Source organism: Podarcis filfolensis (genome assembly GCF_964270895.1).
Source record: "Podarcis filfolensis genome assembly, chromosome: 2".
In the NCBI taxonomy this organism is placed as follows: Eukaryota; Metazoa; Chordata; class Lepidosauria; order Squamata; family Lacertidae; genus Podarcis; species Podarcis filfolensis.
The window spans coordinates 25,064,769-25,090,352 of NC_139605.1; the positions used below are offsets into that span (position 1 = coordinate 25,064,769).

At 44.4% G+C, this 25,584-nt stretch overlaps 1 protein-coding gene across 6 annotated transcripts in view; it reads right to left on the bottom strand.

Moving 5' to 3' along the window:
- ADAMTS9 (ADAM metallopeptidase with thrombospondin type 1 motif 9) overlaps positions 1 to 25,584 on the bottom strand; it is a 141,070-nt gene that overhangs the window by 69,044 nt on the left and 46,442 nt on the right. For all 6 annotated transcript variants that reach the window (XM_083600285.1, XM_083600284.1, XM_083600283.1 and 3 more), the window contains 9 exons: positions 24,022 to 24,203; positions 23,104 to 23,240; positions 20,645 to 20,762; positions 20,264 to 20,359; positions 16,427 to 16,590; positions 16,191 to 16,320; positions 12,841 to 12,967; positions 8,806 to 9,016; positions 7,696 to 7,860 (listed from right to left, as the gene is read on the bottom strand). In XM_083600285.1, the coding sequence (XP_083456411.1) occupies positions 7,696 to 7,860; positions 8,806 to 9,016; positions 12,841 to 12,967; positions 16,191 to 16,320; positions 16,427 to 16,590; positions 20,264 to 20,359; positions 20,645 to 20,762; positions 23,104 to 23,240; positions 24,022 to 24,203 (1,330 nt within the window). The remainder of the gene's footprint in view (positions 1 to 7,695; positions 7,861 to 8,805; positions 9,017 to 12,840; positions 12,968 to 16,190; positions 16,321 to 16,426; positions 16,591 to 20,263; positions 20,360 to 20,644; positions 20,763 to 23,103; positions 23,241 to 24,021; positions 24,204 to 25,584) is intronic.

Below are 25,584 nucleotides of genomic sequence, written 5' to 3' on the forward strand. Positions count from 1 at the left end.
AATGGCTGCCTTCTCCGAGTAAGGAGAAGGGAGCTCCGCTGTAAACGGGTCGTCCGCTACGGCGAAGCGGAGACCCACTCAGGAAAACCACAGGTGGCAGAAGCCTGTGGTCTCGGGACCCGGCGGGCGCCAGAAGCAGCCCCCAAAACGTTGAAGGGACCCCGTAAGGGGCTCCGGATCGCGGAGGGGGTAGCGGCGCTGTGGGTCGTTGCGCAAACAGCGAAGTGAAGCCGCATTGCTGTTGCCGGTCAGCGCTGTCCTTTCTTCCTGCAACTTTTCTGAACTTTGGAAACTACAACCCGTGAGTAAATTTGGACATTGAAAACTTTCTGAAACTTTTGTCAACTTTCTGAAACTTTTTGAGAACTTTATGAAACTTTTAAAACTTTTTTAAAAAAGTTGAAATCTGGCTGAAAACGGAGTGAGGATAAGCAGGAAGCCCATCTCCCGCTATACTGAACTTTAAGCAAAGAGCAGGAGGAGTGGAGACAAAAAGTTATGCGTTAACTAAATGCTGGCACCCTGTTAAAGCAGTTTTCTGAGTGAAAGACTTTGAGCTATTGACTTTTGCTGGTTATATTCGGGGTGCACTGATATTCTTCTTCTGTGGCACCAGTGGATTATAAAATAAATAAGAATCTCTGATGCTGGAGCTGCCTGGATGAGCACCAGTTTGCAACTTTGGATACATTGAATTCAGATTTTGAAACATTCTGAGTTGGAACTGGATACTTTGAAACTGTTGCAGTCAAGGCACTGTAAGAAACACTGTTTTGCTTTAAGTTTTACTCTGCTAAAAATAATACATGTGGAGGCGATAGACATGGATTTAAATTTATAAGTTTAACTTGGATTTGATCTTTTCCCTGAAGACGTATTAAGCTCCCTCTAGAGGATTTTGGACTTACAGCAGTGACTTTGTTTTACTTTCCCTTTCCCGGCCTCTGATTGACTATTGTATCTGGGACTCTGCTTTCTCATGGGAACAACTTGGATTGACCTTGGATTACAGATAACTTTGGAATGAGTGGCGCAAGGAGAAGAGGAAGGACTAAACAAACAACTCTAACTTTATCTGCAGCCTCACAGCGTAGATCTTCTGTGCCGGCCTTGCCTTCCACTTTGCCTCCAGACATAGAGGCGGCCTCCCTAATACAGGCAGGGGAGGGTGAGACAGAGGAGCTGCACCTGGGAGATATGGCTTCAGGGACAAGTAGCTCTGTCTTGGAGAAAATTTTGGAGAAACTGGAGGCTCTGGACAAGAAGGCTGATTTGCATACAGCTAAAATTGAACAGAACACAGAAAGCTTGAATAAGCTGACTGGACAAGTTGCACAGAATGCCCAGTCTATTGGAGAATTAAAGGAGGCTGTAGGTGAAAATCGTAAACTGGCTGAAGATACTAGTCAAAGATTGGAAGAACTTGAGAAAGAAGTAAGACCACTCAGCAAACAAGTTGGAGAACATCAGATTTACTTTTTGATGACAGAACTGCGAAACAGGGAGACCAACTTGAGGATACGGTCAATACCAGAGGTGGAAGAAGATAATTTTATTGAATTTCTAACTAAGGAATTTGCCAAGTTTTGGAAGTTAGAGGAAAAAGACTTTAAAATTGTATCTGCTTTCAGGCTTGGCAGAGTCAGAAGGACAGAGAAGCCCAGAGATTGTTTGATAACACTGAGATCAAAGGAGGAAAGGGACAAGATTTTGGGCCTGCACTACGAAAAGTCACTAGACATTTTGGGCAAGAGAATTGAAATCTACAAGGACATTCCTAAGCAGTTGCTGGACCTTAGATCTAACTACACGGAATTGGCAAGACTGTTGAGAAGCAACGCAATTATCTTCAGGTGGGAGTTTCCACAAGGATTATCCTTTACTTACAGAGGGAGAAAGATCAAAATCAAAACAGTGGAAGATAGAGACAAGTTTTTGGGAGCACACGGAGAAGACCTCCACAAAGGACTTGGATTGCCAACGCCAGAACTTCCAGGGGAGCCCGCCCCCTCGGATCCTTAAGGACCGGAGAACAAGGTACCACCCCAGAAAGAATAACCAGATCTATCCAGGATGTCTCTGCAGCTTTTGAGTTGGAACATAAATGGCTGTAACAGTCCCGAAAAAAGGTCTAAAATTTTTCATATTCTAAAAAAGGAACAATTGGACATTATATGCTTACAAGAAACACATGTGATTAGGCTCCATAGAAAGGTGTTAATAAATAAAAGGCTTGGTCAAGAATTTATATCATCGGATACAGTTAAAAAGAGAGGTGTAGTGATCTATGCAAAAGAGAGCCTTTCACCAAAATTTCTCTTTAAAGATGAAAGTGGAAGAATCCTCGCAATAGAAGTACAGTATCAAGGAGAAAAAATTTTGATATTAGGAATTTATGCTCCAAATGAAGGAAAATCGGATTTTTATAAGAAGTTGCACGAGATCATGCTGGATTATCTGGATTACAACAACGTCATTATGATGGGGGACATGAACGGGGTCGTATCAACAAATATGGATAAGTCACAGAACCAGAACATTACTAAAGAGGGAAGACTACCTAAGACCTTTTTTGAAATGACTGACAATATGGACTGGGTTGACATCTGGAGAGTTAGAAACCCCCTGGGAAGAGAAGGAACATTCTTTTCTGAAGCTCAACTGACTTGGACACGAATCGACCAAATATGGATAACTAGAAGTCTGGCACCTAAGGTGAGGAAGGTGGAAATCTGCCCCAAAACATGCTCCGACCATAACGCCTTGAGAATGGATATGACATTGATCCCAATCGGCTCCTTTAGATGGAAGATGAATGATGGCCTGTTTAGAGATCAAAGAATTGTAAAGAAGGCCCAAAAAACCTTAAAGGACTATTTTGAGATTAATTTGAACACTACGGTGGAAAAAAGAACTATCTGGGATGCAAGTAAAGCTGTGATGAGAGGGTTCTTGATTCAACAGAATTCCTTAAAGAAAAGACTGCAAAATGAAAAGAAAGATAAAATTCTGGAAAGTATCAAAGAGTTGGAGAAGAAGTTAAGATCTAACCCGAAGTCCCAACCGATTCTGAGAGAAATTAAACTTTATCAGGCGCAATATTCCAAGCTGATAAATCAGGAAATAGAATGGAAGATTAAAATAATGAAACAAAAAACTTTTGAATCGGCAAATAAATGTGGGAAACTGCTAGCTTGGCAGTTGAAAAGGAGACAAAGATTAAACACAGTAACAAACTTAGAGGTTGAAGGAAGGAACATTCAGAACCCGGGAGAGATTAGAAAGTGCTTCCAGAGGTATTTTAAAAAGTTATATACTCAAGGGCCACAAGATGAAATAGAGATTACACAATTTTTGGAGAGAAATGGATTAGCAAAGCTGTCAGAAGAAAATAGAACAATTTTAAATGGCAAAATAACACGACAAGAGATTGAACAGGCCATCCTGAGTCTGAAACAGGGCAAATCACCAGGGCCAGATGGACTGACCTCTAACTACTACAAGACATTGAAGGATTATTTGATACAACCTTTGTTGGAGGTCAGTAATGAAATAATGGAGGGGAAGAAGGCGCCTGAATCGTGGAAAGAAGCATTTATCACATTGATTCCAAAGTCAGAAACTGAAAAGACACAACTCAAGAATTACCGTCCCATCTCCCTTTTAAATGTGGATTACAAAATATTTGCAGATGTTTTGGCACGAAGATTTAAGAAAGTTTTAAGTGAGATAATCCATAAAGACCAGGCAGGCTTTCTCCCGGGCAGACATATGTTTACTAACACAAGGAACATCATAGACATATTGGAACTTTTACAAACAAACATAAACACTAAAGCAGTTTTAATTTTTATAGACGCGGAGAAAGCCTTTGACAACATTTCTTGGAAATTTATGAAGGGGAATTTAAAAGAAATGGGAGTGGGACGGGGGTTTGAGAACGGGATTGAGGCAATATATTCAGAACAAAAGGCTAAACTGATAGTTAACAATGTGGTTACAGAAGAGTTTAAAATTGAAAAAGGTACACGACAAGGCTGCCCGATTTCCCCATTACTGTTTATTTCGGTTCTGGAAGTGCTCCTGAATATGATTAGGGGGGACCGGTTGGTGGAAGGGATTCAGGTCGGAGCGAAACAATATAAACTTAAAGCTTTTGCAGATGACCTAGTTCTGACATTACAGGAGCCGGAGTCTAGTTTGAAAAGAGTACTACAACTGATTCAAAACTTTGGTCGAGTGGCAGGATTTAAGTTAAATAAGCAAAAAACTAAAGTTTTGGGGAAAAACGTGACAGATATTGAGTTGGAACAGCTTCAGAAAGAGACAGAACTAAATGTGGTTAAAAAAGTTAAATACCTAGGGGTAAATATAACAGCAAAAAATCTGAGTTTATTTAAAGATAATTATGAAAAATGTTGGTCAGAGATTAAGAGAGACTTGGATAGTTGGTCAAGACTAAAACTTTCTTTGTTAGGCCGAATAGCTGCCATCAAGATGAATGTATTGCCAAAAATGTTATTTTTGTTTCAGACACTGCAGATTGTAGACAAGACAGAGTGCTTCCGGAAGTGGCAGAAAGATATTTCTAAATTTGTCTGGCAGGGCAAAAAGCCCAGAATCAAATTTAAAATATTAACAGATGCGAAAGAAAGAGGGGGCTTTGCCCTGCCAGATTTAAAGTTGTATTATGAAGCTGCAGCTTTCTGCTGGTTAAAAGATTGGTTACTTCTTGAAGATACGGATGTTTTGGATTTGGAAGGTTTTAATAATGCGTTTGGATGGCATGCATATTTATGGTATGATAAAGCTAAGATAAATAAGGCCTTCAAGAACCATATTGTCAGAAAATCAGTCTTTAATGTCTGGACAAAATATAAAGACTTACTGGAGAATAAAACTCCGAGGTGGCTGTCACCCCTGGAGGCTAAGGCTCGGAAAAGAGCCAATATGGAGGCCAACTGGCCAAAATATTGGGAGATAATAGAAAAGGATGGTGACAACTGGAAATTGCAGAGTTTAGAAAAGATGAGAGACAAAGTGCGAGACTGGTTACACTATGCTCAGATTAAAGAAGTGTTTAAAAATGACAAAAAGCTAGGATTCCAAGTGGAAAAGTCAAAGTTAGAAACTGAACTGTTAGAACCTAAGACTAAGGTACTTTCAAGAATGTATAACTTGCTGCTGAAATGGAACACACATGACGAAATGGTAAAATCAACAATGATAAAATGGGCGCAGGATATTGGGTATAATATTATGTTTGAAGATTGGGAAAGGTTGTGGACCTCTGGGCTGAACTTCACTGCATGTAATGCGTTGAAGGAAAATGTGATGAAAATGATGTATAGATGGTACATGACCCCTGTTAAACTGGCTAAAATATACCATTCGTCTGATAGCAAATGTTGGAAATGTAAGGAAAATGAAGGAACATTTTTTCACCTCTGGTGGACCTGCCCTAGAGTGAAGGCCTTTTGGGAGAAGATATATAATGAATTAAAAAAGGTGTTTAAATACACCTTCACTAAGAAATCAGAGGCCTTTCTCCTGGGTATTGTCGGCCAGAGTGTGTTAAAAGAGGACAGAACATTCTTTTTGTACGCAACAACAGCAGCAAGAATATTAATTGCCAAGAATTGGAAAACTCAGGAGCTACCCACTGTGGAAGAATGGCAGATGCAACTGATGGACTATATGCAATTAGCCGAGATGACCGGCAGAATTCGAGACCAGGGAGAAGAAAGGATGGAAGAAGACTGGAGGAAATTTAAGATTTATTTACAAAAATATTGTAATTTGGCTGAGTGCTGAATTGGATGCCAGTGCAGACAATTGTCTACCATTAAATTAGATTTAAGGTTGAATTATATGTCAAACCAAATTAAGATTACTAATTAAGATGAATTAAATGATAATTTGTTTGAAACTAATTTAATAATGATGTAAGTGTATGCGGGAGGTGTGGGGGAGTCCCATGTAACAATTGAGAGATGTTAAATGGACAATGATAAGTGCTTATCTAATATATGCTTTATTTGAAAACTTTAATAAATATATTATAAAAAAAAAAAAAAAGAGCGGTAGACTCGTAATCTGGTGAACCGGGTTCGCGTCTCCGCTCCTCCACATGCAGCTGCTGGGTGACCTTGGACTAGTCACACTTCTCTGAAGTCTCTCAGCCTCACAGAGTGTTTGTTGTGGGGGAGGAAGGGAAAGGAGAATGTTAGCCGCTTTGAGGGATATCAAATCCAAAATCTAAGGGCCCAGGGAGCTGGCATTTGTCCGCAGACAGCTTTAGGGGACCAAGGAAGAGCTGCAGGACGGGTTGCAGAATGGATGGACCTACAGCACAGGGAGGACACACCCATACTTCCACTTGTCCCGTGCCTAGAAAGCATGGTTCCAAGTGGCTTCCCCTTGTCCCTTTCCCAGGAAAAATGTACTCTTTAACTCAAAGCCTGTTTGCTGTTTGCTCTGAATGTGCACTAAAGAGCAGTTTTTCCCGGAGCAAAGCAGTGGGACGTGTCTCTGTCCTCCACAGCGACTCCCAGAACTTGATAGCAGTCTCCCTTCACAAACCCACAACTGCACTGCCTTCATCCTAAATAGACAACCATTCCGATTAGTTGTGACTTCAATGGAATTAAAGCCTCTCCCACATGTCAAAAGGGAAGGTGGGCCACTTCCAGATCTCACCCCTGCTTTAGTCCCATTGAAATCACTGTATCATTGAGTTAAAAGCCTGATTAACTTGGTCTGGATTTAACCTGATATAGCACTGGGGTTCTAACACCTGGGGAAACCCCTTTTCTGCTGCCCTTCAACGAGCAGGCAGAGGTTTTTCCTGCCTCCTGCCCTTTTCTCCTGTTTGCTGCCTTTCAAACAACAGGCAGTGGCTGATCTCTGATCTCAGCGCTGTAGTCTGACACCATTAAGATCAGATAGAAGCTTATCTTATTGCAATGGTGCTTAGCTCCAAGATTATGGATAAGAGATTTTTTATCTCCGATTTTAGAGCTTATATTGGAGATAACAGGTCTCTGTAACTCATGTCTCACAACTGATAGCAGTGGTTTGCCCAAAATGGCCCCACAGACTAAATTCAGATGTCTCACAGCCCTAATTAGGCCCATGGGCCATACGTTTCTCAATGCTGGACTAAAGCGCAACTAATTTAGGCTATAATCCTCAGCGCTTACCTGGCACTAAGTCTCACTGAAGACATGTATAGGGCTACGTTTGCAATCCAACTCGATATTTTTTTTTTGTCTGTGAGTGCAAATATTGATCCCACAAACCTTGAAAACCAGAAAGGTCCACAAGATATGACGTTTTAGTTGGACCTGCAAACATGTAACACAAAATGGCAGCAGCCACCATTCAGGAAAAGGTTCAACGGGCTTCGCACTGGGCTTCAGATTCTAAGGCATTATCTCTAGGTGGTGAGGGAGTCCCCAACCTGGAATTAAGGACTGCAACTTAACTACCATCCCTCACTAATCAAGGAGGAGGGTGTGAGCAAAGTAAATCTCAGGCTTGCTAAGAAAGGAAAAGGGAGAAAGCAGCATGCACAGCTTTTCCTAATGATGGTGGCAAACTGATTCGGGGTGCTTCTGACATTACTGCACTGCAGCTTTCCCATGATCAAAATCTACCGTGCTGTTTACACCTTTAAAGCAATAAGCTCCTTACTTCTGACCAATCGCCGGTCTTCCACTGGGGGCACGAGAGTTCGTTGCATCGCTGCACGGTCACCTTCTCCTGCTGGCTGCATTTACTGTCCTCCAGGACGTCGTTGAAGGTGTTCATGCAGACAGCTCGGCGCCTCTTTGTGCCAGCCCCACAGCTCTTGGAGCACTTGAAGGAAGAAAAGCAGAGTCAGCAGACAGCAGCAGAAAGGCCCACTTGCCCCAGGTCAGGAGTGATGAGCTCCCATTCGTCAGGGAGTGCCAGGAGGTAGTTCAGAAAAAATGAGGTAGGACTCTCATTTCAGAAAATCCTATCTATAATGAATAGTTCTCCCCTAATTTTAAGCAACCGGGGGAATGTTCTTAAGTTTGGTCTCCAAAAGGTTTTATCCCAGGGGTAGGCAATCTAAGGGCCAGGGGCTGGATGCGGCTCAATCACCTTCTAAATCCAGCCCACAGACGGTCCAGGAATCAGTGTGTTTTTACATGAGTAGAAGGTGTCCTTTTATTTAAAATGCATCTCTGGGTTATTTGTGGGGCATAGGAATTCGCTCATTATTATTTTTCAAAATATAGTCCAGCCCACCACATGGTCTGAGGGATGGTGGACCGGCCCATGGCTGAAAAAGGTTGCTGACCCGTTTTATCCATTCTAGGAAGCAGTGAAAATGATGAGCCCCTTTCACTTCTGTACACTGTATGTAACCTAACAAACCTACAATATTAAATTATTGCTATTTGGCTTGCTAGCCTCCAGTTGACTAACAACATGTTTAAAATCAAAAACATTTTGTCATTAACAGAGTCGTGCAAACACACACACACACACACCAGCAGCCACAAGAATGTTTAGCGGCACACTGGCAACAAAACAACACCATCTCAGTTCATCAAAACCCAGGGGTGGGGGGTGGGGAGTAAGTCTTTACCTGGTGCCAAAAAAGATGTCAGTTTGGGAGCCAGGCAGACTGCACTGGAGAGAGCATTCCACAGACAGGGAACCACAACTAAGAAGGCCCTGTCCTTTTCATATGTGTGTGTGTACACACACACACACTCTCTCTCTCAATACAAAGCATCAGTGGAAGGAGCCACAGTAAGTGGCAGCACTTACTTCTGTCCAGGCAGAATAGCGCCACCCCCCAGTGTTACATTCCGCTGAACATTTTTCTCTAGAGCTTGGCTTGGGGATGCCGCTGCAATACCGGTCATCAAATTTCTCGATTTTCCCTTCCAGCTTGCTGTACTTTGTGCAGGATATCTCCAGTGTCTGGTACCCCAATCCGCACTGAGCAGTGCATTCACTCTTTCTCGCAACGTGCCACCTAGGGACAACCAAGAGCACCGTGTTAGAAAAAAACACCAACAAGACAGTGACAAATGAGCCTGAAACAGAGAAGAGAAGCAGAAATATAAGAAGCTGCCTAACACCCAAGTCAGACGGGTCCACGCAGCTCAGTATTTCCTTGGCACTGACTGGCAGCAGCTCTCCAAGGTTTCAGTCACGTAACATTCCCAGCCCTATCTGGAGATTCAATTCCTGCAGAGGGCTGGGCTAGATGAAACTCAGGGTTCTTTCCAACATTACAGTTCTGTGATTCTATGAGATGTCACGATTTGAACCTGGGCCCTTCTGCATGCAAGCAGACGCTCTCCCACTGAGCCTCAACCAAAGAAGACTTACAGTCCAATCTTAAACATGACTATATTCTCAAAAAGCAAAAAATCCTATATGAAGCTGCAGACTAATTGTCCATATAGCCTGGTACTGCCTGCTCTGACTGCCAGTGGCTCTTGGGGGACTTAGGTGGAGACCTTTCACATCACCTGCTACCTGAATTTTTTGCCAAATGGAAATGCAAGAGTTTGAGCCTGGAACCTTCTGCACGCAAACCACGTGCTTTTTACCACTAATCTATAGAACCTCACTTAACTTCCTTTAGACCTTGGATTTTTTAATAGGTGCTTTGAGCTTAGGAGAGACACGGGGAACCTCAGACCTGGGGGCCAAATGCAGTCCTCCAGGCCTCTCTGCCTAGCTGTTGGAACTCTCCCAAAGTCACAGCCTTCAGCAGCCTTGTCTCACCCCCTCCTGGAGTGTTTCTGCCTGACTAGAATGTGCCCTTGCGCTCTTTTAAAGCCTCTTGTTTGCCTGGATTAGAGGGCAGAGAGGGGTGAACATAGAAACTAGTCTACCATGAAAAATTTACATATCTTGCTCCACCCACTTTTGCCAGTCTCCACCCACCATTGGCATATGGGCCCTGAAGATTGTTCAGAAGGGAAAGTGCCCCTCAGGCTGGGAAAAATTCCCACCTCGGGCCTTGGTAATTGCCTGCTCCAGGAGCAAGCGACCATTTTTTCCCATTGAGGGCAATGTTCCCTCTTTCCCCCCTTATTTTTACTTAAACAGTATTTTATCAAGACCTTTCATAACATATTACAATTTTTAAAAAACCTGAACAAAAGCAAAGGAAGAAGAAGAAAGGAAGAATGCAAAATTCTCTTCTGCAGGTAAATCTTAACCTGTCCCACACAGAGAGAGAGGTGAGCCCCTCCAGCTCTCACCTGGCAGCCTCCCTTTCTTCTCCCAGCCTCCCACCCTGGGACAGCATCCCTCCCCTGCCTATCACACATAGTGTCCTTCATCCATCATCTTCAACTGCATATTAACCTGTCCTTAAGCCTGAGTAAAGGTAAAGGTACCCCTGACCATTAGGTCCAGTCGCAGATGGCTCTGGGGTTGCGCACTCATCTCGCTCTATAGACCGAGGGAGCGTTTGTCCGCAGACAGCTTCCAGGTCATGTGGCCAGCATGACTAAGCCGCATCTGGCAAACCAGAGCAGTGCACAGAAACGCCGTTTACCTTCCTGCTGGAGCGTTACCTATTTATCTACTTGCACTTGACATGCTTTCGAACTGCTAGGTGGGCAGGAGCAGGGACCGAACAACGGGAGCTCACCCTGTCACGGGGATTCGAACCACTGACCTTCTGATCAGCAAGCCCTAGGCTCTGTGGTTTAGACCACAGCGCCGCCCGCGTCCCCTTTAAGCCTGAGTAGAGGACCACAAAAAATACAAAAGAACGGAGCAGAGAAAAATCACAAAGTGTTTGATACAGTGGGACAAGGTTCTGAACCATGGAACTGTTTCACATTGCAGCCTCTCCAGTGAGGAGCTGGTGTTTTACGGACACATGGAGAGAACAACCTTAGTGCTGTAATCTCACAATCCTCGGGAAGGAGCCACCGGACATTGCCCCGGAAGTGTGGCAGTCACAAAGTTTGGAAGCTTTTGCTAGCTTCCTCTCCTTGGCAAAACCAGAGCATGGCATGCAATGCTCCAGCGGAAGGAACACTCTGACACCACGGGAGCAGCCATTACAGGCCTCTATGCTGCCATCTGCAACACATTCGGAAACATTTTAACGCCCCCCAGCTGCAAGTGCAGAACACAGAGGAAGGTGGGGCTACTTTTCACTGGAAGAGGCTCCTTAAACAACAGAACTTTCCACGAAATAAGGAACAGACTTGGTGTAACTGTTGCTGTTGGATAGACAAGACTTTTTTCCATCAACAGGCTCTTGTAACCACTGCATTAACAAGTAAGTGGCTGGCAGACGGAACTGTGTAAGGAGAGCATGGAATGAAACACTCCAGAGTAGAGTAAATCTCACAATGCTATTTTAAAGGCTTGTTTTCCCTCTGCCAGGACTGGGCCAGCTCCTCCGGCAGCAGCACTGCTCCTGAATGGAGTATGCTACAGGGGTGACTTACTTAACTTAAGCTGGCAACCCAGCCAGATGGGCAGGTAATAATGATGATGATGATAATGATGGTGATAATAATAATAATAATAATAATAATAATAATAATAATAATAATGTTCTGCCCATTTCCTATACCAAGGATATCTCTGCCCGAGACAAGTGTCCTGAGCAGGTGTAGCAATGCTGTCCTGCACTGGCTTTTAAAGAAGGTTAGTAAACCTGCAATAACAAGTTTCTTTAAAACAACAACCGAAGAATACATAGCAGAATTTTAATCTCATAAAAGATCTGGTTGTGCTTGTTCTAGAATGCATGCACATTCAGCAACATTTACTATCTGGGTGGACCATTATGAAGGGAGGGCACGTGGCGAGGAAGAGGAGCGAATGCAGATGCGTTCGTACTAACACAATGCTTTAAAAGGCATCCCCTAAGTCTTCCCCCAAGCCAAAACGTGTGTGTGATCTGCCAAGGACAAGCGCCAGAAAAAAAAGGGACTGTCCCATGACAAATAGGGATTTTTTCGAGTGTATGCAATTCTGGTTGCCAGATGGATGCAGAACTAAGGGGGAAAAAAAATTGGAGAGGGGAGCAAAACAGAGAAAGACTGTTGTCATTTGTTTTGTGGAGCTTAAGTGTTCTGAAACTGAAGGAATCATCTGTGTTCTATGGGACTATGATGCTCTGAAGGAAAAAAAAGAGAATAAACACAGTGGACGTTGATCCATTAGAGTGAATGGGCAATTGCTCCACCAACTTAAGTCTTTCCCCAGTCAGGCTACACTTGCCTGCCTTCTTACCTACAACTAGTCCAGGGGGTGACCCTAGCTGTCAGCTTCCTCTTCCTTAGTCTCTGTTTTGCTGCCGGAGGATGGGGTCCAAACTATAATCAGTTGGCCCTGTCTGTCATTGGCTCTGGCGCCACCTACTGTTGGCCTCCCTTGCCTTCTGCCCTACCAGTCTCAATGGGCTACAGCCTCCTGGGAGCAAGTGCTCTCTCCCCATCTAAAATAGGGACACTTATTATCCTTCAGAAAACAGGCTACCTGACAACTCTCAGCAACAGGAAATGCATTTTCACACACATTTTTGTGTGGGAGGATTGCACTGCAAAATCTGGAGAATGGCAAATTTCGAAGGATAGTTATGTGTCAGCTTGCGCACTGTTTCAAGAAGTATGGATTTTCCCCTCGTCCCTGCTCAGGCAAGGGCAACAGAATCAGACTCTCCAGACACCAAGGAAAACCTCAACACTGCACTTTGATTTTTAGCAAAAATCCGCCATGAAAACACAGATGTTAGGAAAGGCCTAATATATATGATGAACCATATGTACAGACTATCTTTGGGGCGGCGGTAGGGGAGAGGGGTGCTGATACCTTAATTCACAGTTTGTATTACACAACTCAGTTACTGGGTCCGGCTGGGGAATCCGATCACATCTTTGGTCAGATACCGTGAGCTGGTCGGATTCTCGGGTGCAAACAAGTTTCCTTTTTCGTTCCCCTAAAATAGAAAAGCATAGTTTTATGAGGCCTATAGAAAGAGATACATACCCCTTATTTCTCAAAACTTCACTTCTTGTCTTCCACAAAGTGGTTTACATATCCTCGCATCAGGCTGCACACAGGCCTATGTGTGCAAAGTCTCTCAAAAGCCTCCTCCCTGTTTGTGGGCAGACAAATTGGGAGGACCAGGTTTGGGGGAACGGGGCTCTCCATAACCAATGACAGTAAGCACCACTGCTTTCTCCCCCCCACCCCCCGCCTTGGTTAGGAAGGGAAGTGAGCGCAGGAGCAACTATGTTGGCAGCCAGGGCATCATTTTACATGCTCCACAATGTGTCTGTTCCGCATAACTGCGGGTGGGGTGTGTGTGCAGGGAGGACAGGAGGATGGCAGCTGTAGAGAATATCCAAAGAAACATTCTGTTACATAAGTGGTCTCTTATTTGGTTGTGGTGGGTGAGGATAACCAAAACCTCAGACATTTTCTCAGAAAGATGTCTGACAAACTTTGGTTCAGCTGTAGTTTTAACTCCTCATTCTTTTTGTCCTTTGTTAGGGCATCCCATTACTCCTTTCCTGTTGTCCTTTACATTACTGGACCACGACTCTCATAATCCATCTGCACTGGCCATGAATGGGAGATGGAATCCAACAACATCTGGCATGACATAGGTTCTCCACCCCTGCTGAAAAGTAGGACAATGGCTTCAAGACTTATTTTGGTTGTTAAAGACTGAGTGTATTGGAGACCTTGATTTCAGCCTTGGTGGCTATCCGAACTCAAATGCTGCCTTCAAGAAGCAGGATTCTGTGTACAGTACTATGCTTTGAGGCTTGGTTAAGGACAAAGAGAGGCCTGGGTATGACAGGCCTCTCTTTGTTAAGACAGATCCTGTTCCACATCTCATTAAGGCCCAAATGGCCAATCTGTAATAGTGAATGGTTGCACCAATGCTGGAATTTCTGCCTAGTGAAGGAAATGGAAAAGAATGCTTCGGCCAGTGTCCATAATTCATTCTACTTGCTGTGTATACATTTGTGACATCTAGTTATCCTGACTACCAAGATTTAGATCTTTCATTCTCAGTAAACTGCAGGCCGTTTTGTTTATGCATCCTGAGCCCAGGGGTATTCAGTGCTCTTCCCAGGATGCAGCTGCTGTGTACCTGGCTGTGAAAAGAGGATTCAGCTAATGGCTGATTCTGCTAGGCCAGAAGAGGTTGGGGTGACTTTGCTTGGTATCCTGGGAAGAACTTGTGCTTCCAGCTAAAGAGGAACAGCCAGAACCTGTGAAAAAGCACTGTCGAAAATATGGTAACCAGGGGGAGTAGACTTTTCTATGAGCAAGTCCAATTTGTGGTGCTGACAATGAATTTACAGCCTTCAAGATGGGGTTTAGAGAACCACAATGCTGGAAAAGGTAAGTAGGCTATCAAGACAAGCAGGGTCCTTCACAATTCAGCAAGTGTTTCTTTGCCAAATTGTTTGCAGCCCTGCTGAGCTGCTCATTACCAGTTCTTTCAATACAGGCACTTACCCTCCCCTCCAAAGCCACTCACCAAGGAAGCAGGATTTCTGACTTCACAGTGAGAGCCAGAGTGGTCCAGGAAATAGAGTACTAGCCTTGTTTGGGAAACTTGTCATGGACTCATTGCATGGCTTTGGGCAAGTCACTATCTCTCAGTTTCAGTTTCCTAGCTGAAAAACTAGAATAATGAAGACTTTCTTGTCAGGAGCTTTCAGGGCCAGAACTGCGCACTCTGGGTTGTGAGTTATCCGAACTGCAGTCTGGTACCTGTCTCTAGCAGGAACGTGGCTCTGGACTGGCTCTGCCAACCCAGGCTGGCCTCTTGGGACAGGAAGTGCTGTAAAAGACTTCCTATAGGGACTTGGATCTCTCCTGAGTGATGAGGTTTTCCTGGCTCTTTTTTCTGCATGATCCTCAGTTCTGACTTGCTGCCCTTTGTTTCCCCAGCTTTGGTTCATTTCTAACAGTTGCCTAAGGCTCAGCCTTGACACTTCCTCAAAGGGTTTTTCTATACACTGGGGCAGAGGGGGAACCTCTGGACCACCGAATGTGTGCTGAACTTCAACTCCCGTCATCCCTGGCCTTTGGCCGTGCTTGCTAGGGCTTATGGGAGTTGTAGTTTAGCAAACATCTAGAGGGCCAAAGGTTCCCCACTCTTGCTGTGCAGGTTCAATCTCTGTCATCTGTAGGTAGGTCTGGGGAAGACCCCTTTCTGAACCCCTTGGAGAGCCACTGCCAGTAACTATATGAGCCTATGTTCCACTTTGCAAATTAGAATCATGGGACCATAGAGTTGAAAGTGACCATGAGGTCACAAACAAAGCAAGAATCTTTTGCCCAACAAACCCTCAAACCCACAACCCTGAGATTAGGAGAATGACACTCTACCCACTGAGCTATCCAAGTGCTATCTAAATTAATTGTAGGGGCAGGGGGAATTCATTCATTTAAAAACATTTCTAAACCTTTAAAGATCAGTAGGAAGTATGCACAAATACAACATAGGTTCATACCGTAGTGAAACCTATGATGGCTATGGGCAGTAGTTGCATTGTTCAGATGTTGTAGGAGTTGGGACTGATTCATACATCATTTGGGATGTTGTTCAAGGAGAAGCAACTCATTCCTGCTCCTGCTTTCACTTCTTCCACCCCACTCTTACAATCAACTGTGTAATCTCCAATATCAGAACAGTCTGCATGATGCTCTAAAGACAGGTGGACACCAGGATGCACTAAACACGTTCCGTTCCATACGCTTCACTTAGCAGCCCGAGCTGCCTTTGGACAGCGCCTTCCAAAAGGGGGCTCAGATTTCTGCAAGCAAAACTGCAGTGTCTACTTGCACACACTTAACCATTTACGCTATGGCTTCGCCTTGAGCAAGGCAAGATAAGAAGCCACCTGCCAGCAGAATGGTCAGCCATTAGTCTGTGGAGGAAGCAGGAAATCTGAAGCGTTAAGGAGGGGCCTCAGCATTATCACGTGACTTGCAGATAGTATGCATCATTCCACTATGACAGTTCTCGGAAAACAAAACGCTTGAATTTTATCAGAAGCTAAAAGCAGACATGAGAAGCGGAGTTGTCATCACCACCAGAATCGAAGATAAAGCATTAAATAGAGAAGATGATGGTGATAATGATAATGATGATGATGATTTTTTAAAATAAAAAACCCCCTAAGACCACATACCTTGGCATAGTTTACTGCAGTGCTGCCAAGGGCCATAGATATTCCAATAAAACTGCTGAGGTTTATCTTCAATGGGGATATTGAATGTGTATCGAACATCAGGGTTATATAAATTACCCACTGATAAAACCTAAGAGGGAGGAAAAAAGCATAAGGTGAAAAGAATTATCTCAGCTATTACAATTTAGAAGAACAGTATTTATGAGGTTTTCATTTTAAAGCGAGATGTTTCTAACCTGAAGAACTATTTCTTGGTCAATACGGTATGTAGAATTGATCCTTTCAACGGGGGTGTCTGAGCCACTGTATTCTATCACCGCATTTCCAACTTTGATTTCCTTCTTAAACATGCTGACAACGTAGTCTCCGTTTAATATGAAGCCTTCGTTACTCGACAATGCTGTGCAGATAGAAACAACAAGAAGCAGGGACACAGAATCAGTGTAATCTGCTTGCCTAGATAAGAAAGGACGTTATTCGAAAGCCATCTGATTTACATAATGCTCAAAATGAACTCGGGGATGTCTATCTCCAGAAGCAACCAAGACAGAACAAGACTGGGAGGGAACCAGAGACCGCCTGCACTGATTTATGTACTCCTTATTCATTTTGTTCCCTTTATTGCTTCTGTCTCACTGTCCCTTCCTGACAGAAGCCCAAAGCAGCCAGCAGCAAAACCAAAAGCAACTAGATTAATACAAAAGCATCAGGCTGTCAATATAATGAAACACTGGCAGACAGGAAAACATAAACCAAGTCAAACTCAAATTCAAGTTGAATTCCTTGCAGCGCTGGTGTCCCCATGCTCCCATTCTTGACCTCATTTGTACAATGATGGGAGCTGCTTCTCCATGTTGTGATCCCACTGTGTGTGTGTGTGTGTGTGTGTGTGTGTGTGTCTAGTTCTCCCACTACTGCAGCCTAACCCCTGACAGCTTTCCACCTTGGCAATACAGCCCAAAGTCCAAAAAGGCTTCCCTACTACCCCTGAACAATGACTTGGAAAATCAGCACAAATCCACCAAATAGTTGGAAATCCAGGAATAATTAGCCCCTACTAAAGGCTGTTCTTCAGGTAAGCAACAGTAGAGACCAATTCAGTCAGTCACTGGAACTCAGGCAAGGCAATGGTGATTGCATCACACTTTTTATTTGGCTGCTGCTACCGAGTAGTTGTCAAAGGGTTGGTGTGGGCACCGGCTGGCCCTGTTTGTTAAGGAGCTACTGAAGACCCTGAATGCAAGATGCAGATGCTGCAACGCTGCACTGCAGGGGCACAGCATAGCATTTGCACATGCTCTGCTTGGAAAGATTCCATGTTTGATCCCCTGCATCTCCAGCCAGGGTTGCAGCTCAGTGGTATAAGGAAGAACCCTGGCTCAGCGGTAGAGCAGCCACTTTGCATTCAGAAGGTTCTATGTTCAATCCCAAGCTCCTCCCAAGTTGGGATGGGAGAAAGTCCTGTCAGAAACCCTGGAGAGCTGCTGCATAGGCAATGCGGAGCTAGATGATCAATTGTTTGACTCTGCACAAGGCAGCTGTCTGTGTTGCAAGCTCTAAAGTAAAAGGTTTTCTGTATCAATACTGTGAAGGACATGCATCTCAAGCTTGGAGAGAGGGAGTTATTTAAAAAAAAAAGACAATTCTGGAATGGTGCAAATTTGAAAGGGTGCAAATATGGAGGGATATGTGAAGCTCCTCACAGTGAAGTCAGGAGAACCAGCAACCATAAAAAGGTGCCTGATTCCTCCTTCACGTTCCTGCCGGACCCTGATACCAGATGTGGCGAGATTGGTTACAGCCCTTGCACTTCAAGTGGTGGGTGCTGATAAAACACCTGCCTCAGGAAGAGGAAGACCAGAAGCACCAGAAGAGGAAGTGGGATGACAAAGGTGAAAGTTTTCCAGGGGTCCTTTACCTTTTACCTTACTCTACCCAAACACTGGGACGCAGGTGGTGCTGTGGGTTAAACCACAGAGCCTAGGGCTTGCCGATCAGAAGGTCGGCAGTTCGAATCCCCGCAATGGGGTGAGCTCCCATTGCTTGGTCCCTGCTCTTGCCAACCTAGCAGTTCGAAAGCACATTGAAGTGCAAGTAGATAAATAGGTACCGCTCCAGCAGGAAGGTAAACGGCGTTTACGTGCACTGCTCTGGTTCGCCAGAAGCGACATAGTCATGCTGGCCACAAGACCCGGAAGCTCTAAGCCGGCTCGCTCGGCCAATAAAGCGAAATGAGTGCCACAACCCCAGAGTCGGCCACGACTGGACCTAATGGTCAGGGGTCCCTTTACCTTTTACCTTTACCCAAATACTGCATTTAAGAAATGCAACAGAGGCATCCATTTGGCCTCTTTTTCAAATTTCCCTGGATTGTGCTTGCTTCAGATTCAAATACATGTATCAAATATACACAAATCAGCAAACACGCACGTGCTCATGTACAAAATCTGGAGTCTACAAGCATGCATCATACCAAAACCCAAGACACAAATGCTCATGGACACAAATGTCTATATCCTCTCACATCAACCCAACCTTTCACACAACCAGTACACACTTCAACACACTCCCTAATGCAAATGTGAACATCCCACACCTGTATCAGTTCATTCTCTCTTATCTTCCTACATAGAACACACTTGTAGGATGGAAGTTAACTCCACCACACAACACCTTGATTTAGCTGTAAAGAAATACTAAAACAAGAGGATCTAGTTAAAACATCTAAAGCTGACCATCCAAATGGGAGATTCAGAGGTGTTTGGCCAGCACTGTATTTTGCGTTTTGCTTCATGCCAAACATGAGCGAGCAACACACAAAAATGTCAAAAAGCTTAAAAGTCTAAAAGCTTTCTCTGAAAGGGACGGTTTCCTGAAAACAGCAGTCTGCTGCACAAATTCACACTAATGCGATTATGTAGTTAATTTCCTAAGTTAGTTTCCCCACCATTTCACCCATCACAGCTACTATATTAGCCCTAAAGGAGTACTCAAGTTGCACAGAAAGGAAGGTGTTCTCTGAAAAGGCCTGCAAGAGATAAAAAGCTGTCACACTGCAAAGGGACAAGGAAGGGGAACTTTCAAAGCACACAGAATCCAGCCACTGTTGCTTTTCACGCAGGGGTGGGCTCTTACGGAGCCAAACAACACTGAAACCCACAAAAAATCCGAGTCTTTCCTCTTGTGGGAGGGTGAAGTAGTGAGACAAAAAAGGTACACCTCTCAGTTGAAGGTGTGGCTGGATACTTCCTAAAGCATGAATGTCACCTTTGACACAAACAGGCCACCCATAAGAGGAAATGAAAAGTTCTCAGGGCAAGAGGAAATAAAACACTAGCTTCAAGTAAGACACACTGGATCAGGTAGGAATCACTCCGCCAGCTTATTTGTGCAAGGAAGCCTTTGCCAAGCTGTTACCCTCCAGATGTTTTTGACTACAACTCCCATCAGCCCCAGCCAGCACAAGGCTGTTGGGAGTTGTAGCACAAAACATCTGGAGGGCACAAGGTTGGCAAAGGCTAGCCTAAGGTATATTAGTGGCTCCCCATTTGTGGAATGCTTTCCCCCACGAGGTCCATTATTAGGCGCCAGGCAAAAACATTCCTCTTCAACCAGGCCTTTGGCTGATTAATGTGCTACAGCCTTTTAAATGTGCTTCTGGGAGCAGGGGGCTATTGTTTTGTTGGTTTTGTTTTACCTACTTATTTCTGTCTTTATCTTATATTTTTACCTTGTGAACTGTCCTGAGATCTTTTGACGAAAGGCAGTATATAAATCTTAATAATAATAATAATAATGATGATGATGATGATGATGCATTTTATTAAATACTTCTGAAGGCAGCTCTGGGTGAGTTTCCTTCTTTTGCTCCATGCTAGGTTTTGATTGAGAATGGGCTAATACGCATTTTTGCTACAGAACCATCAGGACTCAATATCCAGCACAGAGGAACTCTGCATCAGATGACCTTTGAGTTCTTTCCATACTGGAAGTCTCGTGTTAGCCCGATGGAAATATAAGCACGTCAAGAAAACAGCATGGTTTTGCCACTGCTAACAAGCGCCATGTCTTACCAAGGTAGTTATCATCTTCTGGTTTCCCTGAGTAACTATGCTGCCGCACATCGATATTTGTAGCACCAGCCGGTATGCGTATCACAGTGTTATAACCTGGGGAAATAAACTAGAAAGTCAAGCTTGTCATGCATTTGTATCCTCTGCTTTTCTTTCTAAATCATCTTAGTAAAGAGGGCAGGAAACCAACGTAAAAATTTGGAGTTATGTCAATTAAATTAGTTGTTTGGTGTGATCACGAAGTAGCAAGAAACTCACATTTCCGGTAGCTTAAGGGAATTCCTGCTTATTGTGTTAGGTGTTTGAGCGCATCATGCATGGTTAAGGGGTTTTCCATCCTGGTGTTCTGCCCGAGTAAAGTTTTCTGCGACCAATTCTTACCATAGTGCACCGTGTTGAATGTCCCTGCAATGGTTTTGCACGACGAATTGTCACCGCCACACACACCGCACTTATCTCTCCTGGCTTTCGAATTGAGCACGTGATCACATCCAGCTTGCTTTAGAGAAAGAAAAGTTCAGAACTAGATTGAACAAATACGGAAAATAGGATAGCGTTTAGCAGCGCTCCAAATTGAAAACATGCATCTGCCACCGAAGGCCTCCGACTGCCTCGCTCATTCGTTTCTTTTCCAACGTGCTCTGCTGAAGCTATAATTATAGCCATCTTCCAATTAGGACTTGAAAAACGAGTCTCTTCCAGGCCCGCCATGTGAAGAGCAAAACCACTCAGTGTTGCGGGGAGAAAAGTTGGGGGGAGAGCTAAGGAGCTGTGGGGGGCAGGATTACACCGTGGTTAAAAGTCACACAGACGTGGGATAGGGTCATTATCAAAATGGCATTGGTGTATTTATTAAGTATTTGTAAACTGCTCTTTTCATAAAAGCATACTGAGGAGGGAGCACAGCATGCAAAGTTATAATAAAACGAGCAAAACCGTCCATTAAGACATAATTAAAATATCAATGAAACAGTAAGTAGATACTGGTTGGTTAAAGGGGGAAATTCATGTTGTGAAGGCCTGCCTAAACCACACAGTGAAGTGGAAATGCCTAAAAGAAGGCAGGGGTGGTTCCTGTGGAAACACCATTGGCAAGGCCTGAACCTGCCACACTATAGTCTTGGTTCCCAGTGAAGGCCAGCTAAACCTGAGAGACATGGGAAAGCATCAGATGTAGGGCCATCAGAAGTCAGGTGGTCCTTAATGTGAAGTTACTTTTTTCCAGGCTTTGTATTTTAACAATTGTTTTTTCCTGTTTTAAATTGTTTTGACTGTGTGGGAGGTGGGGCAGGCTGGGTAAGGAGGGGGACGTGGCACAGGTGGTTAGTGACTTAGCCATGTGCCAGACCTGAGGAATTGTGGTTGTCTTGTCAACCAGCCCTCGGGTCTGCAGCTGCTGTTGCTGAATGCCAGGTTGGCTCTGAGGTTGGCTACGATCTGATTGTGGATGAGGAGGCTGGTCTGGTCTGTATCACTGAGACCTGGATGGGTGAGCAGGGTGGAGTTGGTCTCACCCAGCTGTAAGGTAAAGGTAAAGGACTCCTGGACGGTTAAGTCCAGTCAAAGGTGACTATGGGGTTGCGGCGCTCATCTCGCTTTCAGGCTGAGGAGCTGGCGTTTGTCCACAGACAGCTTTCCAAATCATGTGGCTAGCATGACTAAACTGCTTCTGGCACAATGGAACACCGTGATGAAAGCCAGAGCGCACGGAAACGCCGTTTACCTTCCCACCATAGCGATATCTATTTATCTACTTGCACTGGTGTGCTTTCGAACTACGAGGTTGGCAGGAGCTGGGACAGAGCAACAGGAGCGCACCCTGTCGCAGGGATTCAAACCTTCTGATCGGCAAGCCCAAGAGGTCCAGTGGTTTAGACCACAGCGCCACTTGCGCCCACCTGGGAACTTGGTGTAGCTTCAGGGCACACTTGAGGGTCGGGGATGGGGAGTTGCTGTGGTGGAGGAAAACGCCAGTCAAATGCAATCAAAGACTGATGAGGGTTCATCATCAAGACTACCTAGTGGCAGTGAAGAGAGCGAAGAAGGCAGGCACTCTCAGGGAAAATGATTTTCTAGATCCATTTCAGTCAGGGGTTAGGTCCGATTTTGGCACGGAAACTACAATCCTTTACTCCTTTGTATTAATGGTAGAGGAAGCAGCAAAATCTGTTATACGATTTAGATGCCGGAGGTTCTGTGGAGTTCATATCCCACAGAACCATTTTGGGAACTGACTGGCCTGTTTGTCCCATCCAAAGTGGATTCTGTCTGGACTGTACGAAGCCTCCAGGTTCTGGCACATAGCCAACACACAGGCATGCACCAGGGCCCCACAGAATCCATCCCTATCATGGCTATTATGTGGGGAATGAAACCTCACTCCTCATACACTTAAAACCCCTCATTATTTTGTGATTTGGGGCTTTGGCAAGATACACCAAATGCGGTTGTTAAGGCAGCTGGGTAATACAAAACAGAACCCTAAAGGGGATATATTACAGTCTAAAGCAGATAACAAGGCTCTTGGGTTTAATTTAAGATAAAGAGTATGGAATAGAGCAGAAGTGGGGAGCCTTTAGCCTTGATTAGGGCCCCCAGGCCTTCCCATTTGGCCCACAAAGCCATTTAGGCCAAGTCATGCCCACATGCCCTATATCTGACGTCATATTTGCAGAGCACTATGCAGAAACTGGTCATCGTGAGCACAGGTGACTGACTGACTGGTGGCGCGCCCACCTGTGAAACCTGGAGGAAGGCGCTCAGGGTCCAACTCATGGAAGAGGAATGAGCTGGTTCCTCAAAGAGAGTTAGCCAGTTAAACCGAAGGAGGCTGTATTTACCCGACAAAGTCCTTGTACACAGATGTCATTTGTGTCTGGGCCACAAGGAGTGCCATCAATAACTCTGTCCCTGAGCTGATAATACGCCGTGTTTCCTGCCACTCTGCAGAAGAGCTTGCACCTATCTTTCATTAAAACTGCCAAGAGAGAGAAAGGAGAGAGAGAGAGGAGAAAACCAAGTTAACTTAGTGCTGGTTGTTTACTTTGTATGGTGAGAGAACACTCTTATTCACTCTCCCACAACTCTGAGCTAATGTCCCTTCCCTCACAGGCCAAGAATCAGATGCCAGCACCTCCTTGACCAAATGAGGCACTCATTTGCCCAGCTGGGTTGCTCTCAGCTCAGTTGCCATGGCGGCAGAAGGTTGGTGGCGGTGGTGGAGCGGCCTATGGCTGCAGGCAGGTGACTGATTCTACTAGGCCAGGTGGTAAAAGTAAACTGGACAGCGGAGGCAGGGCTCCACTGAAGAACAGCGGGAGGAAATCATCACGAGGCAGCTCCCCACAACTTCCTCCTTAGACTGTCATGTTGCAAGGTTGAAATCACTGTATCCTGAAAATCTCTAGAGATCTTCCCTGCATTCATCTGACAGCCCCTCACTCCCAATATTGTAACTTGCTATTTAAATAACGTAAGGGAGCTTTTGTCAGACCAAACTAGTCCCATGAATATCTTTTCTGTGGGGGCAGAGAGGCCTCATGTTAAGGCTTTGCTCTTTAAAATGTTGGCGCGAATCAACCCTGGGGCTAGGAACAATACACAGAATTAAGCTGCAAGGTGTGTGTTCCTTGCACCTAGTCCACAGATGAGGGACCCATTAAACTCGAGGGCTTCATTTCCTTCATGGCAACTTCTCAGCTCCTGGACTTGGGCTTCCCCACCCTGATCTAATTGCTAGATTGTTTTGATATACTTACTTCCGCTGTATTTTGGAACCCAGCGCACATTAGGAGGTAGACCGTTAATGTTAAAATGCTTCCCATCGAAGACTGCACATTGCTCATCGCGGAAATCTTTCTTTTGCTTTGAACATGGTTCAGTGTTGCAGGATTTAAATTTCATTCGTCGTCCCACACAGTATTTTCCACCATTTTTGGGTCTTGAAAAAAAGGAGATGGGATAAGTATACAGTTACAAATTATAACATTAATTAAGAAAATCCAACCCTCTCACAGAACCCATCCATTTTTGGAAGCCTTGGCTAGTTCTTTGATCCTTTCACTTCCTTCCAATTTTTAAAGCCCTACCACAATCTTGGTTGCATCAGACATACTGATAGCTGTGGTGGTACTTTGTCCCATGTGGTTTAAGAGACAAAGAAGAAGTGTTGCGCCCACTCACTCCTTGCTTCCTTCTCTTGTGTGCCTATTGCCATACTTCCAGGGTTTGTCAAACCAGAGTTTCTTGTTACATCCAAACCAGGAAACTGTGATTTAAGCTCTTTCTAAAATCCTGGCTTGCAAACAAAAATCAAACCAGGTTTGTAACATAGGAAGAAATTCAGGGTAACATTATCATAATCTTTCTATCGCAGCGAGCATTTCAGCTTGCCAGACAGAACAATACCCCCTCTTTTCCCCCCAGGTGCTGTTCTGGGGCTTCTCCCAACCCCGCCAGAGCACAACACTTTTTCTCAGTCTAATAGACCAGTGGTTCCTAAACCTCTCCCTATGGACTGCTTGAAAATCACTGAGAGTCTTAGAGGACCACTTAGCAGCTTTTCTGCCTGTTGTAGCACTTACAATGCATTGTGCTAGGTCCTGTATAATTTTAAATTGTATTTTTATTGCTTATTTTATTTCTTATATATGGTGATTTGAATCCCATATAATTCAAATTATAACCCAATAAAATGAATGCATGAAATGAAAGCAGCAAGAAAAATCCAATTAAAAATCACTATGAATATTTAATGCAATGGATGTGCCATCTCTCCCCTTCAGCCACAAATCCGCAGACCACTTAAACAAAGCTCACGGACTACTGGTGGTCTGTGGACCAGTTTAAGTCCATTGGATTGAGATCATTATGTCTGAACTGGTGTTGTATGGTCAGGATTTCTCAGCACAGAAGAAGATGAGGAATCTGAACTGACTTCAGTTCTCCAAAATATTTTTGCCACTCATGGCAAACACAACCCACCAGCCTTGTATGACATGCCTGCAGAAGCTAATATTTCACTGCTTGCCTAGACTGATATAAGATTACCAGGCAGGCCACAATATACGGGCGGTGGGCTTCATTTAGAGTGATGGGTCACACACTGTGCAGGCTGGCTCCCTTGTTTCTGAACAGAATTAGAGAGCGCTGCTTCGTTCTGAATATGAATCACTAACATGACCTTCCAGTATTGTTATAAGGATTGATGAGGTAAGAACTGTCAAGCACGTGGGTGCTCTCCTTGCAAAACAAGTTTGCACACTGCATTTCATATGTGACAGCACATACATACCATTCCCCAAGCGGAGATGATCTGTGCA